Below are 20,129 nucleotides of genomic sequence, written 5' to 3'. Positions count from 1 at the left end.
CAACCAGTCCATCCTAAATGAACTCAGTCCTGAATATTCATTGGAAGGGCTGATGCTGAAGCTCCAATACTTGGGCCACCTGATGTGAAGAGCCGACACCTTAGAAAAGACCCTGATGCTGGGAAAGATTGAAGGCAAGAAGAGAAGGGTACAAGAGAGGACTAGATGGTTGGATAGCATCACCACCTCAATGGACATGAGTTTGAGCAAGCTCCAAGAGTTGGTGAGGGACAGGGAAGCCTGGTGTCCATGGGGTCGCAAAGAGTTAGACACGACTGAGCAACTGAACAAGAACAACAACAATCTTTCAATCCATGAACAGTATCTCTTATCAACATTTTGTAGTTAATCAGCATAAAGGTGCAAAAATCAGTTGGCCCTACCTGTGTAGATCTGTTTCAAGTCTCTATGCTTTCTCATTTACCTGTGTGTCTATCCTATGTTCGATAACGGACATTCCTGATTACTGCTGCTATGTAAGTCTTGAAATTGGATAGTGATTCTTTATTATTCTCCTTTCCATTATCCATTCAGCTATTATAGTGCGTTTGCCTTTTAATATAAATATTAAAACAATCTTGTCTATCTGCAAAAGGAAATGTTGTTAGGATTTTATTAGGAATTCTGTTTAACTGGTAGATCACATTACTTTTTACTACATTGATTATCTCTATCCATGAACATTGTCTCTCCATATATTTAGATCTCTTTTGATTTCCAAAATTTTGTAGTTTTCAGCATACTAGTACTATACATGTTTGTTAGTATTTAATTCTGTTTAGAGCTGATTTCCATATAATTAAATGGCTGTTCAAATTATTTTATAGTAGTTTGTCCCTTTTGAGAAATTGGTCCATTTCATTTATATTGTCATTTTGTGTGAGTAGTGTTCTTAGTATTTCCCTGTCATCCTTTTGCTGTCTTATGGTCTGTAGTGATATCACCATTTTTATTCCTTATGTTTGGTAAGTTGTGTCTTCTCCTTTGTCTTTATCAGTCTTGCTGGAGGTTTGTTAATTTTATTGACCTTTTTAAATAAACTTTTTGTTGAATTGACTTTCAGTTTTTCAATTTCATTGATTTCTGCTCTTACATTTATTATTTCTTGCTTCTGTGAGGTGGAGGTTGAAGTCTTAAGTTTCTTGCGCTGCATCCCTTGCTGTCCTGGTGAGAGATCTTCCTCCTCACTGGTTGATGGTGTGGAAGTTGATGCTCCCACTGGGCACTGCTAATACCTCCCCGGATGGTAGGGGTATGGGTGCCTATTTAGTGTTTCTCATCTGTTCTTCATTGACACATCAAAGGAGAAGGGATATAGGGGTGAGGGAGGTTACTGATAAATAGCAATGGAAGTCTGGACTTAACACCAGGCCTTCAGCCTGGAGGCAGGGGAGTACCTGATTACTGTTCTGGACATAAACGCTTAGGCTCCTCACGTCATCTCCATGGGCACTGCTGGGGGCCTCGTTACCACCCAGTGAGGACCAAAGCCCTAGCTCCCCACCAGGCTTCTCTGACACAGGCAGCAGGGAATGGTGGGGGCAGCTGGTTTCTGCTTGGCCAGGGTAGAAGCTGAAGCTTCCCACTGGACCTTTGCTGGTAGGAGAGGAAATACTTTTTTTCTGTGGTGGTTAGGCGTCAGTTTTCTGTCTTGCCAGACTGCCCTGTTCCTGGTCCTTTGAGTAGAGGGAGCACCCTTTTGTGGATTTTTTTTTTTTTTAACTACCTTTTGGTGTTTCTGAGACTACAGCTTCATGAGCTCCCACTTTAGCATATATGAGGCTAAAAGAAAACCCAGCAAACTCACCATTGTCATTCCTCAGGTCCTGAGGTCTCTAGACAGTCTGCCTCCTCTCTGCCTTTCTCAGTTTTGTATAGAATGTGTAGAGTCTTTAGCTGTGCTTATCTGGAATAAGGAAAAGCATGTTTATTCAATCTTTCTATTCTGTGAAGTGCATTGCCACATTTTTACAGATTTGAATTACTGATTTCTTGTCAGTTCTATGTTCTATCTATACCTTCTCCCAATTGAGGGCTTATTTTCTCATTTTCTTCATGGTAATCTCTTGCCTAACTGTAGTTCTTAACTTTACTGAAGTTGAATTCATTCATTTCTCCTTTGTGCTCTTGCTTTTTGTTTTCTTGATTAAGAAACTTATTCCAGCTCTAAGGTTACACAGATACTTTCCTCTATTTCCTCATGAAAGTTTTAAATTTCTTCATCTGTCCTATCCAAAATTTTGAATTAAGTCAAGTAGGGATCTGATTCTGGAGAAGGCAATGGCACCCCACTCCAGTACTTTTGCCTAGAAAATCCTGTGGATGGAGGAGCCTGGTAGGCTGCAGTCCATGGGGTCGCTAGAGTTGGACACAACTGAGTGACTTCACTTTCACTTTTCACTTTCATGCATTGGAGAAGGAAATGGCAACCCACTCCAGTGTTCTTGCCTGGAGAATCCCAGGGACGGGAAGCCTGGTGGGCTGCTGTCAATGGGGTCGCACAGAGTCGGACTCGACTAAAGCAACATAGCAGCAGCAGCAGCAGGGATCTAATTTCATCCCTCTCCCACTGTAGAGAGCTGTAGCAGCATGAAAAGTTTTCCTCCCCTTTCCCACCAATTTCTAGCGCCACATCTGTCATGTGTATAACTGTATTGAATCTATAGATACGTTTGGAGAGACTTGGCACCTTTACCATCAAGAACATGGTATTTTCATTACTTAGGTATTTTTTGTTAATGGTTCTAAATATAGCTTAACATTTTTCTACACAGTGGCCTTACACATTTTCAAAACTTTACTCCTAAGTACTTAATATATTTTTTATTATTGTGAAATAGTTTTAGTTTTTTAATTAAGATTTTTAAAATTTAGATTTTAATTCATTCATTTATTGTTTCACAACTCCCACAAAGGGACACAGGACAAGCACTGTGAAAGATCTCCCCTCTCCCAAAGGAACACTGTTTGCACTTAAAGGAAGCAAATTTAGTGTTTTCTGAATTCCCATGGATATTTTAAACAAAATAAGTGTGTCTGTGTTCCACTTTTAGCAATCCCGATCTTGTAGGCCCAGAGAGAACCAGAACTCTAATTCCTTTAGGAGGGTCCATATGATTCTGCATATCTCTCTGAGAGAAGTTGCTAAACAATAAAAAGAATAGCCCGAGGGGATGTTTATTTAGAAGAGCATCTCATTTAAAGTTATGAGCATTTTTTCATCATTTAATATACTAGTGTGGGACATACACATAAACACACACACTATATGTATACACACATGGTGCACCTGCGTGTAAAATTCATATATGTACATAAAAGTGAATTGCTTTAAGTTAAGTAACAACAGGTATAAATTTGAAGATAGTAGACCTGTAAAAGAACCCATTCGCAGTTTGGATGAGATGTGTTGGGTTAGGACTCCATATTTGGTTTTAAAACTTAGAATGTGAGCTTATGGATATCAACAGGATTGGTGGTTGCATGAGGTAGCTGTTGGGGGTGGGCAAAATGGGTGAAAAGGGTCAAAAGTTACAAATTTCCAGTTATAAAATAAGTCCTAGGGATGTAATGTACAGTATGGACTATAGTTCATAAAACTATCACATATATGAAAGGAGCTAGGGGAGTGGATCTTAAGTTCTCACCACCAAAATAACACCAAACTTGTAATTGTGTACAATGACAGATTTCAACTGGATTTTTTGTGGTGATCGTTTTGCAATATATACAGACATCAATTTCTTTCGTTGTGCAGCCTAAACTTACTGTGTTATGTCAATTATGTGTCAATGAAAAAAAAAAGTTAAAAATACAATTTTGTCTTTCCCAGTTGGAGTTATTCGGTGTCCCGTTTGCAGCCAAGAGTGTGCAGAGAGACACATCATAGATAACTTTTTTGTGAAGGACACTACTGAGGTTCCCAGCAGTACAGTAGAAAAGTCTAATCAGGTAAGTATATTAAGTCTTGAGTATCTTGCTTCCTCTTAATGTGGCAGCCTAGAATACTGGAGAACTTATCATGCATTTTGTTGGTTTGTCTCAAGCATATCTTTAATTAATTTCAAATTATCCCTTCTCCCTGCTTGGCTTTCTTTTCCTCCCTTTTAATATATTTGCTGGGTAAACTGGGTTGTTAGTCCAGTAAAATTAGCCTTATTCTGAATTTTGTGCACCTCTTAAGTCATTTGACATGCTTCCCTCTCTGCTGTATTTTGTGTAAACTGGTGATAAAAATGTAGAGGCTGGTTTATATTTGAGTCCCACTGGGTAAGAGGATATAAGAATATGTCCATCCATATGTCTGTGTGTCTTTCAAGCAGAAAGATTGTGATGCTTGGTTGTCTTTTTTCTGATGTTAATGGCCATCAGTGATCACTGCCAGGATTCCATATTTCACTCAGACTTTGAAAAAGGATGACATTTTATTCTGTCATTCTCCTTTATTTCTCAACTGGAATAGGAAGAGAAAAGCATCCTTCATTGATTCTTAGGTTTACAGGAAAAGTAGATAAATGCTCAATTCTTTCCCTTGAGTTGCTAAATTTTAGAGTAGTGATTTATTTTCTTAGCATTCTTCAGAGGTGACTAACGAGTGGTGTGTGTGCTTATTGTTATGAACTAACTCATGGAGTATTAACATGAAATGTGTTGTAGTTATTCTTATTGGTGCTCAAATTTGTGCCATCTTGGCAGTGAGGATTCCTGAGTCCTTCCAACACAATCCCAGTAGTCACTGCTATCTTCCTTGCTTTCTATTTTGACAAGATCTTGTTCATTTTCTGCTCTATACCTGCAACCTGCAGGAGTTGGTTCTTCTGAGAGCCTTGGTTCCTTTTAGTCTGAAATGGTATTTAGAGAACACAATATGGATGCTCCTGAGCACTTTGTTGGCCAATTTTTCTATGATTTTCAAGAGAATGATTCAGCAAATGCTTTTTTATTTTTAAAAGAGGAAGGAAAAAGGAAAAATATATCAAGGATATATTGACATTTTTAAGTCAAATCTAGAATTGTAGATGAAAAGTTGAGCAAATAGGAAGCCAACTAAGATGATCTTTCCCTCTGGCATTGCAGTCTTCCTCCAGTACCACCTATTGCTAGAATCTAATGTGGAAGCAGCTCGTTAAGCATAAATGAGACTTGCAGAGTAAGAGTGAAGACAGAGTTGGTACTGAAAGTAGAAATTATAGAATTGTCTCTGTCAAAACAGAAAACAAGGTAACAATTACTAAATGTATGTACTGGAGATATTCAACCAAATCATCATGTTTTAAGGTTACTTAAGTAATTCTTCTCTATATGGTTAAGTCACCCACTTGATAGGCAGGTTCATTTGTTTCATTTTGCTTTTGTTTATGGTTTTGTTTAGGGCTTTAGTTTTTTTTTAGGGCTATGAGCCATGCCATGTAGGGCCACCCAAGATGGACAGGTCATGGTGGAGAGTTCTGACAAAACGTGGTCCACTGGAAAAGGAAATGGCAAACCACTTCAGTATTCTTGCCTTGAGAACCCCATGAACAGGATGAAAAGGCAAAAAGATAGGACAGTGAAAGATGAACTCCTCAGGTTGGTAGGTTCCCAATATGCTACTAGACAACAGTAGAGAAATAACTCCAAGAAGAATGAAGAGATGGAACCAAAGCAAAAACAACCCCCAGTTGTGGATGTGACTGGTGATGGAAGTAAAATCTGATGCTGTAAAGAGCAATATCGCATAGGAACCTGGAATGTTAGGTCCATGAAACAAGGTAAATTGGAAGTGGTCAAACAGGAGATGGCAAGAGTGAACGTTGACATTTTAGGAATCAATGAACTAAAATGGACTGCTGCTGCTGCTAAGTTGCTTCAGTTGTGTCAGACTCTGTGCGACCCCAGAGACAGCAGCCCACCAGGCACCCCTGTCCCATTAGATCTACTACTGTGGGAAAGAATCCCTTAGAAGAAATGGAGTAGCCCTCATAGTCAACAAAAAAGTCCGAAATGCAGTATTTGGATGCATTCTCAAAACAACAGATGATCTCTGTTCGTTGCCAATGCAGACCATTCAATATCACAGTAACCCAAGTCTGTGCCCCAACCACTAATGCTGAAGCAGCTAAAGATCACCAGTTCTATGAAAACCTACACTACCTTCTAGAACTAACACCCAAAAAAGATGTCCTTTTCATTATAGGGGATTGGAATGCAAAAGTAGGAAGTCAGAAGATACCTGGAGTAACAGGCAAATTTGGCTTTGGAGTACAGAATGAAGCAGGGCAAAGGCTAGCAATTTTGCCAAGAGAATGCACTGGTCATAGCAAACACCCTCTTCCGACAACACAAGAGACGACTCTACACATGGACATCACCAGATGGTCAATACTGAAATCAGATTGATTATATTCTTTGCAGCCAAAGATGGAGAAGCTCTATACAGTCAGGAAAAATGAGTCCAGGAGCGGACTGTGGCTGAGATGATTGGATGGCATCACCAACTTGATGGACATGAGTTTGAATAAGCTCCAGGAGTTGATGATGGACAGGGAAGCCTGGCATGCTGCAGTCTTTGGGGTCGCAAAGAGTCAGGCACAATTAAGCGATTGAATTGAACTGAACTTTTTTTTTTTTTTTTTTTAATTTGAAATTTGTAAAACTACATATAAAATATTCATATACTGGTTCCAAAGAAAAATCTATGAAACAGAATGTTTTCAGGGAACTCAAACTTCTATCTCCATCTTCACCTACCCTATATTTTCTCTTATCTTACAGCTAACCGTTTGATTTCTTTTATGGTTTATCCTTGCATTTTTAATATTGTTTTATAATATAAGTAATTTTATGTTATTTTAAAGATTTAAGCAAATAAGTCATTCCAGCTCATCTGCGTCTTTCTTAGATAAGCAGTAATATGGTATGCTTTAACACTTCGCTTTTTTGGTTTTACTTTTTATAGTGGACATCCTTCCCTAAAAGTATGTATAGAAATCCCTTACTCCTTTTTGCTGCAGAATGTAGAGATTAAGTTTTGGGTGACATCCTTATAGAGGTGATAGTTGAAGCTGAGGGAATGGATGAGACCAGTCTTTAAACCTAGCAAAAATTTACAGAATCCAGAGGAGAAAGAGTAGTGGTGGGATCCAGAGAGGCAATCCAGGAGATAAGAGGATGTGGAAGTGTCAAGGAATCAAAATTATTTCTAGGGCATAAGAGTGGCATCAAATGATGTTAGAAAGGTGAAAAGCAAGAACTGAGAAAGAGCAAGTTTGGGTTTGTGGAAGTATTATCCAGATATTTGGGATTTGACTAATGTAAACCACTGACTGAGGGGAAAACATTTTTTCCCAATCATAAATGGTGTTATGAGGACTGTTTATGTGTTGTGTAACTTTAATATCTGTTCTTAGAAAAGAGGGCTAACATCTACACAGTTATACAAGCTGGGGGGAAAGGTACTATCTCTTGCTGTCTCTTCATCTCGCATATCCAGTGTATCCTCCAAACCAGTCAGTTTTACTTCCAAATCTCCTTCATTCATCTCCACTTGTAGCACTGCAAAGGGCTCCTACTTCCCTCTGTGCAGAAATACCTGCCCTTTTGCTGATCTGGCATGCTGTTCTCTCTGTCTAGAAGACCATCACCAGTAATTGATGACTCAGCTTTCTTATCTTTATCTTTAGAGAAAGCCTTGTCTGGGTGATCTCTCTTCACTTTTCCCAACACTTGAACCCTACTCAAAGATGACTTTCCCCCATCATATGTTTTTATAGTTTCTCATACCTTTCCTTTATGGCACTTTTCAATTTGTAGTTTTGTATTAGTGTGATTATTCCAATAATGTTTGACTTCCCCCATGTTATTCTTCATAACCACTTAGTAAAGTTCATGTTATTGCCATTATTTTAAGATGAACCTTCTAAAACTGCCTAAGACTACTCAACTAGTAAGTATGGGTTCATTTATGTGTGGTTAGTTGTGAGACCACCTTTTCTTTATTCTTAAAAATTGATGGGACATGTTTCTTTTTATTAGGTATGTACAAGCTGTGAGGACAATGCAGAAGCTAATGGGTTTTGCGTAGAGTGTGTTGAATGGCTCTGCAAGACATGCATCAGAGCTCATCAAAGGGTGAAATTCACAAAAGACCACACTGTGAGACAGAAAGAGGAAGTATCTCCAGGTAATAAATTAGTTTTTAAAACTCATTTTTTCTCTGTCCTTCCCAGGTCATTCTTTCCTTCCCATATTAACTTGTTTTGATACAGTTGTAAACATTAAATATACTCTTGTCTTTTAATATGAGAAAGTCTATTGTAGTTGAATTTGAATACTTGTAAATGTTGGTAAGTAACTGTTAAGTAGATTTAGTATTATTCTGCATTATTTTTACTCACAACCCTCCTCCTATAAATGCCTTGATTTGGTATGAATGTACAACTAAAAAAAAGTTGCTTTTAAAATTTCTCTATTTCTTTCTTTTTAAGATGACAAGGGGTGAGTTAAAAGAAGTTTTACAATTCTTTTTCTCACTGATATTCTCGTAGTAAACCTGTTTCATGATATTTATTATATAGGTAACTAAAGCTTTGCTTTTTATGTAATGATGGTTTCTGCATTTTTGTTGTGTTGCTTATAATGTAAACTTGACTAATACATTTTTATTATAGTAAAATATGTATGTAACTTAAAAATTGACATTCCAACCATTTTTAAGTGTACAAATTGGTGGCATTAATTGTATCCAAAGCGTTACGCAACCATCACCACTATTTAGAAAACTTTCCTAGCACCCCCAAGATAAATTGTACCCAATAAATAGTAATTGCCCATTCCCCTCTCCTCTCCAGCCCCTTTTAACCTCTAATCTATGATTCATCTCTATGAATTTGCTTACTCTAGATATCTCATACAAGTGAAATCATATGGTGTTTGTCCTTCAATGTCTGGCTTATTTCACTTACCTCAGTGTTTTCAGGTTTTATCCGTGTTGTAATATTTATCAGCTCTTTGTTCATCTTTATGGCTCATTAATATATTTTTGTTTAAAAATTAATTCACTGCTTTTTTATTCACTGAGTCAACAAAGGGTTTGAATGTCTATTCTATATTCCAGGAACTTTGCTAGATTAAAGAGATGAACGAGTAAGACGGGTACTTCCTACCCTCCAGGAAGTATCAGTATGATGAAGACTATGAACAGATTAGCAATCATAGTTTAACCTCATAAATTCTGTAGGAGCACATGAAAGGAGTACCAAACGCAGACTTGGGGGTTTACATTGAAAGCCACATTTGGGACTTCAAGGGTAAATAGAAGTTCATCACATAAATGAGAAGGGTGGAGAAAACCGAAGCACATGCACAAATTTCCAGAGGGAGAACATTGATTGTACCTGAGAGTAAGATGCAAGAAGAGTAGTAAGAGATGGGGCTAAGAGTGCTGAGACACAGGAAAAGGGATATAATGTCCAAGAACACCAATGAAGAAAAAAGAGAAAAGGCCAGGTATAGTCTCAGATAAATTTAGTAGATTAGTACTAGAAAGACTTGTTTTCCTGTGAAGTCCAATGTCTACTGAAAAAGAGATTAGAAGAATTAAGGACTTAAAAGGTAAGGGACATGGAGGATACTTGAAATAACGTCTGTTGAAAGAGAGCTCTAGCTTTGGAAATAAAATTACTTGGTAGCATCGAGGTTGCATTTGATATAGCACTTAAAACTTCCTCTGTCAGTCCTCCAGAGTCTGATGTTTATAGAGAAGAATTGAACTATTTATGGTTGGGGTTCAGTTGGATTTCCACTGGGTAAATGATACAGATAATGGCATGTGTTGACATGAAGAATTTGGGGTTTTAACTGTAGAGAGAAAGTGAAGTTGTTAGGATAGAAGAAGCAGTTAGGGACTAGAGATATCGGTGAGGTATAATGAGAGTAGTTGAAGAATTGGAAAGTTAGAAAGTAGAAGTTATTAAAAGTGGAATATTTGAATTTATGATTACAGAAATGAAATAGTTAACAAACGATAGAAAATCTAGGGTGAGACCATGATGTATATGAAATGGAATAAGCAGCTAAAATGAAGTATAGGTCTCTAGAGATGAAAAAGTCTGAGAGGCTTGTCTTTATGTGGTGCTTTCTGCGGACTTCTCAATCATCCAGGCTGATCATGATGAGACTTAGTGCTAGGAGGATGACTGTGGGTCAGAATCGAAATTCCTCATACATAAAAGAAGTCTATAAATGGGTGACATGTTAATTATCTACATCAGGTATTATAATAATATAATTATTCCTGAAGAGCAGGCACAAACCAGGATGTCCCAAGCCAAGCAAGGGTATCTGACTACCCATCATCTACTGTGATGCCCAGATGACTTGAACCTCAAGGAGATGGGAGCGGGGAAGCTATGACAGTATTGAGCCATCTTCGCCTTGCTAGGATTCATTCCATTTGGTCTTGTTGTGTTGTGGTTTTAAAATTCTTTTATTTCTTTTTCTGCTCTGATTGCTGTGGCTAAAACTTCCAAAACTATGTTAAATAGTAATGGTGAAAATGGGCACCCTTGTCTTATTCCTGACTCTAGGGGAAATGCTTTCAATTTTTCACCATTGAGGATAATATTTGCTGTGGATTTGTCATATATAGCTTTTATTATGTTGAGGTATGTTCCTTCTATTCCTGCTTTCTGGAGAGTTTTTATCATGATGTTGAATTTTGTCAAAGGCTTTCTCTGCGTCTATTGAGATAATCATATGGTTTTTACTTTTCAATTTGTTAATGTGGTGTATTACATTGATTTATTTGCGGATATTGAAGAATCCTTGCATCCCTGGGATAAAGCACACTTGGTCATGGTGTATGATCTTTTTAATGTGTTTTTGGATTCTGATTGCTAGAATTTTGTTAAGGATTTTTGCATCTATGTTCATCAGTGATATTGGCCTGTAGTTTTCTTTTTTTGTGGCATCTTTGTCAGGTTTTGGTATTAGGGTGATGGTGGCCTCATAGAATGAGTTTGGAAGTTTACCTTCCTCTGCAATTTTATGGAAGAGTTTGAGTAGGATAGGTGTTAACTCTTCTCTAAATTTTTGGTAGAATTCAGCTGTGAAGCTGTCTGGACCTGGGCTTTTGTTTGCTGGAAGATTTCTGATTAGAGTTTCAATTTCTGTGCTTGTGATGGGTCTGTTAAGATTTTCTATTTCTTCCTGGTCCAGTTTTGGAAAGTTGTACTTTTCTAAGAATTTGTCCATTTCTTCCATGTTGTCCATTTTATTGGCATATAATTGCTGATAGTAGTCTCTTATGATCCTTTGTATTTCTGTGTTGTCTGTTGTGATCTCTCCATTTTCATTTCTAATTTTATTGATTTTTCTCCCTTTGTTTCTTGATGAGTCTGGCTAATGGTTTGTCAATTTTATTTATCCTTTCAAAGAAGCAGCTTTTGGCTTTGTTGATTTTTGCTAAGGTCTCTTTTCTTTTGCATGTATTTCTGCCCTAAATTTTAAGATTTCTTTCCTTCTACTATATAAAATCAACACACAGAAATCCCTCGCATTCCTATACACTAATAATGAGAAAATAGAAAGAGAAATTAAGCAAACAATTCCATTCACCATTGCAATGAAAAGATTAAAATACTTAGGAATATATCTACCTAAAGAAACTAAAGACCTATATATAGAAAACTATAAAACACTGGTGAAAGAAATCAAAGAGGACACTAATAGATGGAGAAATATACCATGTTCATGGATTGGAAGAATCAATATAGTGAAAATGAGTATACCACCCAAAGCAATTTATAGATTCAATGCAATCCCTATCAAGCTACCAATGGTATTCTTCACAGAGCTAGAACAAATAATTTCACAGTTTGTATGGAAATACAAAAAACCTCGAATAGCCAAAGCAATCTTGAGAAAGAAGAATGGAACTGGAGGAATCAACCTGCCTGACTTCAGGCTCTACTACAAAGCCACAGTCATCAAGACAGTATGGTACTGGCACAAAGACAGAAATATAGATCAGTGGAACAAAATAGAAAGCTCAGAGATAAACCCACACACCTATGGACACCTTATATTTGACAAAGGAGGCAAGACTACACAATGGAGAAAAGACAATCTCTTTAACAAGTGGTGCTGGGAAAACTGGTCAACCACTTGTGAAAGAATGAAACTAGAACACCTTCTAACACCATACACAAAAATAAACTCAAAATGGATTAAAGATCTAAACGTAAGACCAGAAACTATAAAACTCCTAGAGGAGAACATAGGCAAAACACTCTCCGACATACATCACAGCAGGATCCTCTATGACCCACCTCCCAGAATATTGGAAGTAAAAGCAAAAATAAACAATGGGACCTAATTAAACTTAAAAGCTTCTGCACAACAAAGGAAACTATAAGCAAGGTGAAAAGACAGCCTTCAAAATGGGAGAAAATAATAGCAAATGAAGCAACTGACAAACAACTAATCTCAAAAATATACAGGCAACTCCTACAGCTCAATTCCAGAAAAATAAATGACCCAATCAAAAAATGGGCTAAAGAACTAAATAGACGTTTCTCTAAAGAAGACATACAGATGGCTAACAAACACATGAAAAGATGCTCAACATCACTCATTATCAGAGAAATGCAAATCAAAACAACTATGAGGTACCATTTCATGCCAGTCAGAATGGCTGCTATCCAAAAGTCTACAAGCAATAAATGCTGGAGAGGGTGTGGAGAAAAGGGAACCCTCTTACACTGTTGGTGAGAATGCAAACTAGTACAGCCACTGTGGAGAACAGTGTGGAGATTCCTTAAAAAACTGGAAATAGAACTGCCATATGACCCAGCAATCCCACTGTTGTGCATACACGATGAGGAAATCAGAATTGAAAGAGACACATGTACCCCAATGTTCATCGCAGCACTGTTTACAATAGCCAGGACATGGAAGCAACCTAGATGTCCATCAGCAGATGAATGGATAAGAAAGCGGTGGTACATATACACAATGGAGTATTACTCAGCCATTAAAAAGAATACCTTTGAATCAGTTCTAATGAGGTGGATGAAACTGGAGCCTATTATACAGAGTGAAGTAAGCCAGAAAGAAAAACACCAATACAGTATACTAACGAGATGGTAACAATAACCCTGTATACGAGACAGCAAAAGAGACAATGATGTATAGAAGTCTTTTGGACTCTGTGGGAGATGGAGAGGGTGGGATGATTTGGGAGAATGGCATTGAAACATGCATAATATCATATATGAAATGAGTTGCCAATCCAGGTTCGATGCACAATACTGGATGCTTGGGGCTGGTGCATTGGGATGACCCAGAGGGATGGTACAGGGAGGGAGGAGGGTTCAGGATAGGGAACACGTGTATACCTGTGGAGGATTCATGTTGATATATGGCAAAACCAATACAATATTGTAAAGTTAAAAAATAAAATAAATAAAAAATAAATAAAATTTAAAATAAAATTCTTTTAATACATTGCTAACTTTCTCGGTCTGGTTATTTTCCTTTTTTTTTTTTTTTTCCTAGAATTTTGTTTTCCCTTCTTTTTGATAAACTAGACAGTAGTTTACCTTTTTGTGTTTATCCGTAAATTTATCTAATTGCCCTATACATATTTTTAGTTTATTAATTTTATTTTTAATTCCACTCAGCTTACCTTAGTATTGTTTAATCAGTCATTCTATTTATTTGTATTCTGTGTTTCCATTTAATGTTGTAACATAAGCATTACCTGGTCTTATCTCCACAGTAGATAACTAATTAAGAAGTTATGTGGATGACTGCAATGTAATAATATGCATTTTATGATTATCTCTGTGTCAATGGGTATCCTCTGTTAGGAGTTTTGCAAAAGTGGGGAAATAAAATTTTTCCATCACCTCTTTTATACATTTTTATTACATTTTTCTGCATCGCACATAAAAAAAAAAAAAAAAAAAAAACTACATTTGAAATAAGGAGAATTCCAGTTGGTTTCACTCACTTATCTGGGCTATTTTCTTAAGATTTTTTTTCTTTTATTTCATCAGTTCAGTTCAATTTAGTTGCTCAGTCATGTCCGACTCTTTGCAACCCCACGGACTGCAGCATACCAGGCCTCCCTGTCCATCACCAACTCCCGGAGTTTACTCAAACTCATGTCCATTGAGTCAGTGATGCCATCCATCCATCTCATCCTCTGTCGTCCCCTTCTCCTCCTGCCTTCAATCTTTCCCAGCATCAGGGTCTTTTCAAATGAGTCAGTTTTTAACATCAGATGGCCAAAATATTGGAGTTTCAGCTTCAGCATCAGTCCTTCCAATGAATATTCAGTACTGATTTCCTTTAGAATGGTCTGGTTGGATCTCCTTGCAGTCCAAGGGACTCTCAAGAGTCTTCTCCAACACCACAGTTCAAAAGCATCAATTCTTTGGCACTCAGCTTTCTTTATAGTCCAACTCTCACATCCATACTTGACTACTGGAAAAACCATAGCTTTGAATAGACCTTTGTTGGCAAAGTAATGTTTCTGCTTTTTAATATACTGTCTAGGTTGGTCATAACTTTTCATAAAGCATCTTTTAAGCTACACACTTTCTTTTTCTCATGAATCAATTTTAATGTTAACATTCTAAAGTGAAAAGTTCATTTATCTTTTCCTCCAGAAATGAAAAAAGTACTTGATATTTTACTATCTGTAAAACCTAGTGGTAACAGTGATGTGGATGAAGCTGTACCTCCTTTACATCTCAGTGGATTTGAATTTAAATGAACACTCAAATAATTATTTACTGTTTAATTATGTTAATTTTCTTCTTTTTGCTCCCTCCCCCATGTCTCTACAGAGGCAGTTGGTGTGACCAGTCAACGACCAGTATTTTGTCCTTTTCATAAGAAGGAGCAGCTGAAGCTTTACTGTGAAACATGTGACAAACTGACGTGTCGGGATTGCCAGTTACTAGAACATAAAGAACATAGGTACTTGCATCTTTGATTATATACATAGATTTATAATATAGCTTTAGGAGGACTAGACGACTGCTGGCATCACAGCAAAATGGCAGTGTGTAAATGTTTTGTTCGGCTAGCAGTATGTTGACCTATTAAAGGATTTTTCAACTTTGATGTTATTGACTTTGGAGCCAACTGATTCTTTGTTGTAGGGCCTATCTGGTGCATTGTATGGTGTTTTACCTCTATTTACTAGATTCCAGTAGCATTCTCCCAATTTGACAATTAAAAATGTCTCCAGACACTGCCAAATGTCCTGGGGAGGAAAATCACCCCAGTTGAAAACAACTGGCCTGCACACTTTAAAAATATAGAGAATTAGTTGCCAGCATTGTAGATGAGATTTTACATATAAAAAATCAGCAGGTCTTTCATTTTGGTTTTCTGTTTTGTTTTTAAAGAAAATTGAATCTGTTGTAGCCCTCAATTCAGTTCAGTTCAGTCGCTCAGTCATGTCCGACTCTGCAACTCCATGAATCGCAGCACGCCAGACCTCCCTGTCCATCACCAACTCCCGGAGTTCACTCAAACTCATGTCCATTGAGTCGGTGATGCCATCCAGCCATCTCATCCTCTGTCATCCCCTTCTCCTCCTGCCCCCAATCCCTCCCAGCATCAGAGTCTTTTCCAATGAGTTAGCTCTTCACATGAGGTGGCCAAAGTACTGAAGTTTCAGCTTCAGCATCATTCCCTCCAAAGAAATCCCAGGGCTCATCTCCTTTAGAATGGACTGGTTGGATCTCCTTGCAGTCCAAGGGACTCTCAAGAGTCTTCTCCAACACCACAGTTCAGAAGCATCAATTCTTCGGCGCTTAGCTTTCTTCACAGTCCAACTCTCACATCCATACATGACCACTGGAAAAACCATAGCCTTGACTAGACGGACCTTTGCTGGCAAAGTAATGTCTCTGCTTTTCAATATGCTATCTAGATTGGTCATAACTTTCCATCCAAGGAGTAAGCATCTTTTAATTTTGTGGCTGCAGTCACCATCTGCAGTGATTTTTGGAGCCCCAAAAAATAAAGTCTGACACTGTTTCCACATCTATTTCCCATGAAGTGATGGGACCGGATGCCGTGATCTTCATTTTCTGAATGTTGAGCTTTAAGCCAAATTTTTCACTCTCCTCTTTCACTTTCATCAAGAGGCCTTTTAGTTCTTCTTCACTTTCTGCCATAAGGGTGGTGTCATCTGCATATCTGAGGTTATTGATATTTCTCCCGGCAATCTTGATTCCAGCTTGTGTTTCTTCCAGTCCAGCGTTTCTCATGATGTACTCTGCATATAAGTTAAATAAGCAGGGTGACAATATACAGCCTTGACGTACTCCTTTTCCTATTTGGAACCAGTCTGTTGTTCCATGTCCAGTTCTAACTGTGGCTTCCTGACCTGCATACGGGTTTCTCAAGAGGCAGGTCAGGTGAACAGTTGTAGCCCTAGGTGCCATATATTTTCATGTCAGCGTTTGACTGGAATTGACTTTAGTCCTCTTTAAAATGGTCATACTTGTCTAATTCATCATAGTTCCTACTACAGGTAACTTTTATATCTGTCCTCCATTGGCATTTGAGTTAGCAACAACTGAATTAAACAGTAAGATTATGATACACTGATACAAATACAATTGGTGTAAAAAAATCTAGTCTTCCAGTAGTGCCAGACCAGGTAATTTGGACCAACCATACCAGTGAGCTCATACCAGTGTAGCTCAGGCTTCCCTGGTAGCTCAGCAGGTAAAGAATCTGCCTGCAGTTTGGGAGACCTGGGTTCGATCCCTGAGTTGGGAAGATCCCCTGGAGAAGGCAAAGGCTACCCACTGCAGTATCTGGCCTGGAGGATTCCATGGACTGTATCGTCCATGGGGTCTCAGAGTTGGACATGACTAAGTGACTTTCACTTTCACTATACCAGTGAAAATAACTAGAAAACATGGACAAAATATAGAAACCATGGACATTTTAGAGTTGATAATAAAGAATTATTAACGCACTCCAGTACTCTTGCCTGGAAGTCCCATGGACAGGAGAAGCCTGGCAGACTATTGTTCGTGGGGTCACAAAGAGTCAGTCCCAACTTAGCGACTAAACAACAACAATAATTACTAGACCAGGATTGGGTTGCAGTGGGGACAGAGAATGGTACAGGCTTTTTTCCCCTTTGAAGCATTTACCTAGAGGTTGAAAGGTGCTTTTAACAAGTTCTCAAAGCTAAAAGACAGGAATTGGAGTTCTGCGGTCACAAGGGTTAAAGGCTTCTCCTTGCCTTGCACTGGGATCCTGAAAGTCAACACTATTATGATAAAGATCAACTAGTTGGTAAATAGTTCCTCACCAGAACTAAAATGCAAAATCAAATCTTCCCAGTACCTAAAGTTGGATTAAATTGAAATAATACTGCTTGTGCCTCAGGATACCTGGTAGAATAAAATATGAATCCTCCCTGGAAGAAGACATCACCCTAACCTCAAATCTATTTAATAATGAGTTTTGCAAAATGGGTTCAGCACACAATTAGAAATAACCAAATATGTTAGGCAATATGATACAAGGCAATGTGAACAATGTCTAGAACTTAACATTAAAATAACTGATTAACTCAGTAAAGGGTTTAAGAGTTGATTTGACATACCAGTAAATGAGAATTCATGAACTGGAAGAAAGTTAAGAAAACATCAAAATTAGCATGATAAACATAAAGATGTAAAATGGATCAAAAAGATGTAACACAGTGTGTAATTAGGCTCCAAGAAGGAGAGAGAGAATGGGAAGGAAGCAGCATTTGAGAGCAGAGTATAATGGCTTAGCACTTTGTAATGCACAGATATCTAACTCATATTCAAGAAGCCTCATAACTCCTCAGCAGGATAATTAAAAAATAAAGTAATATTTTGAAGTGTAACAAGAAAATAACTATAAAACTAAAATTCTATACCCAGTAAACATATTCTTCAGAAATGAGAGTTAGTGAGAAAGACATATTCAGACAAAATAAACTGAGAGAATATATCCCTAATAAACACTCACAAAAGAAGAAAAACAGTAGGTGATGAGTGATGGAAAGAGTAGTAGTTAAAATAAGTATGAGTAAATCAGAATAATTGTTGACTTAACAGTAATGTCTTGGTGTGTGTCGGGTGTGTGTTATATTATCATACAGCAGATGTATTAGGGGAGGATATGGAGTTCATGTCCTTAGCATTGTTTAGGAAGATGGTAGTAAATATAAATTAATCTTAGATGATAAGTCAAAATATGCATTTTCTAATGCAGAAAGTAGTCACTAAAAGAGTAGTAAAAATCAATATGATTATCAGGATAACAGAGGAAGTGGAGAAATTAATAATTAGTCTAAACTCAGACCAAGAAGAAAAAAGGAACAAAGAGCAAGTGGGATTTAATAATACTTTGATAGGTTGGTAGATCTCTAAATATATTTGTAGTTATAATAAACATGAGTGGATAAAAGGTTCCAAATTAAAACATTCCAGGCTTAATAAGGAAACAGAGAATCTAGAGTTCTCCAGGCCAGAATACTGGAGTGGGTGGCCTTTCCCTTCTCCAAGAGATCTTCCTGACCCAGGAATCGAACCAGGGTCTCCTGAATTGCAGGCAGATTCTTTACCAGCTGAGTTACCAGGGAAGCCCAAGTAGTTAGAAATCAATTTAAATAACGCATCAAGGAAGTTCCAATAGATATTAGAAAATATTTTTATCTGAATGATAATGAAAATATTATCCTTGAGGTATACTGCTAAAGCCATAATTAGAGGAAATTATCATTAAATGCATATATTCTATGTTAAGGATAAAAATAAATGTATTAAACATTTATCTCAAGTTAGAAAAAACAGTAAATTAAACCCAAAGTAAGTAGCAAAAAGGATATGATAGATACAATGCAGAAATTAATGAAATAGTCATAGTGAAAAGTTGGATCAAAATAGTCCTTTAATTTAGTAATATCTATAAAGACTCCCTCCTTCTTAAGGGATAATGAAGGGAAAAGCTACCTTCTATGGATATATTTGGTTTTTTTTTTTTTTAAGTTATTGTTTACATCCTTTATCCAAGTGGGCTTCCCTGGTGGCTCAGATGGCAAAGAATCTGCCTGCAATGTGGGAGACCCAGGTTCGATCCCTGGGTCAGGAAGATCCTCTGGAGAAGGAAATGGAAACCCACTCCATTATTCTTACCTGGAGAATCCCATGGACAGAGGAGCCTGGCAGGCTGCAGTCCATGGGGTTTCAAAGAGTCAGACACGACTGAGCAGCTAAGCATACCCATTATCTTAGTCTTCTATTATTTGTTTGGGGCTTTTCCTCATTTTAGACAGACATATTTGTGTGAAATAATTTGCTTATTTTTTTTTCAGATACCAATTTATAGAAGAAGCTTTTCAGAATCAGAAAGTGATCATAGATACACTAATCACCAAACTGATGGAAAAAACAAAATATATAAAATTCACAGGAAATCAAATCCAAAACAGGTAAATTTATATTTGTGTTATTATTTAAATCATCTTTATATACAATGTATTAAGTATATTAATTTTAAGAACAGACAGTTTGCTCAACTCATGGTGAAGTACATCCAAGTGAGTTGTCAGATGGGTCTAATAACAGAGTTGATAAGACTTGTCCAGAAACTGAATTTCTGGAAAGTTTGAGAGTATTCTTCTCAGCCATGAAATTTCAAAACTGTTATTATTATTAACCGCTCATTTATCAGGTAAGTATTAATAATAATTTTTAATTATTTGCTGTTTTCCAATTTTCCAAGAAATACAAGGATATAAAAACTGTAAAATATTTTAACAATTAGATAAATACTTGCTATTTTAAGGAAGAACATATCATAGAACATCAGGAGACAGGGCTTGTTAAACTGTTTCACATACCTTTTACTCTTTAACAAGTAGAATACTTAAAACAGTTTCTACATATTACCTGTTATACTTTTGTCCTCCAAGGGATCAAATCATCAGCTGTCCATGTCTTACAGTTCAGTGACTGGGGGAGCAAACCACTGACCTCTGTGGGGAAGAGGGAATTTGCCTGGTACCCCTTTTTATCCCATTTGGGACCCACACTGACATTTTACAATACCTGTGAATCTCCATGTCTCCT

General features: G+C 37.3%; 1 protein-coding gene across 2 annotated transcripts in view; it reads left to right on the top strand.

Moving 5' to 3' along the window:
* The window catches only part of TRIM24 (tripartite motif containing 24), a 117,136-nt gene that overhangs the window by 47,073 nt on the left and 49,934 nt on the right, over nt 1-20,129 (top strand). For both annotated transcript variants that reach the window (XM_070369207.1, XM_070369206.1), the window contains exons 2-5: nt 3,833-3,951; nt 8,014-8,161; nt 14,835-14,967; nt 19,373-19,489. In XM_070369207.1, the coding sequence (XP_070225308.1) occupies nt 3,833-3,951; nt 8,014-8,161; nt 14,835-14,967; nt 19,373-19,489 (517 nt within the window). The remainder of the gene's footprint in view (nt 1-3,832; nt 3,952-8,013; nt 8,162-14,834; nt 14,968-19,372; nt 19,490-20,129) is intronic.

This window comes from Bos mutus, chromosome 4, assembly GCF_027580195.1.
Source record: "Bos mutus isolate GX-2022 chromosome 4, NWIPB_WYAK_1.1, whole genome shotgun sequence".
NCBI lineage: Eukaryota > Metazoa > Chordata > Mammalia > Artiodactyla > Bovidae > Bos > Bos mutus.
Note: the sequence above shows the minus strand (reverse complement) of the source record. Positions and strands in the feature narration are given on the sequence as shown.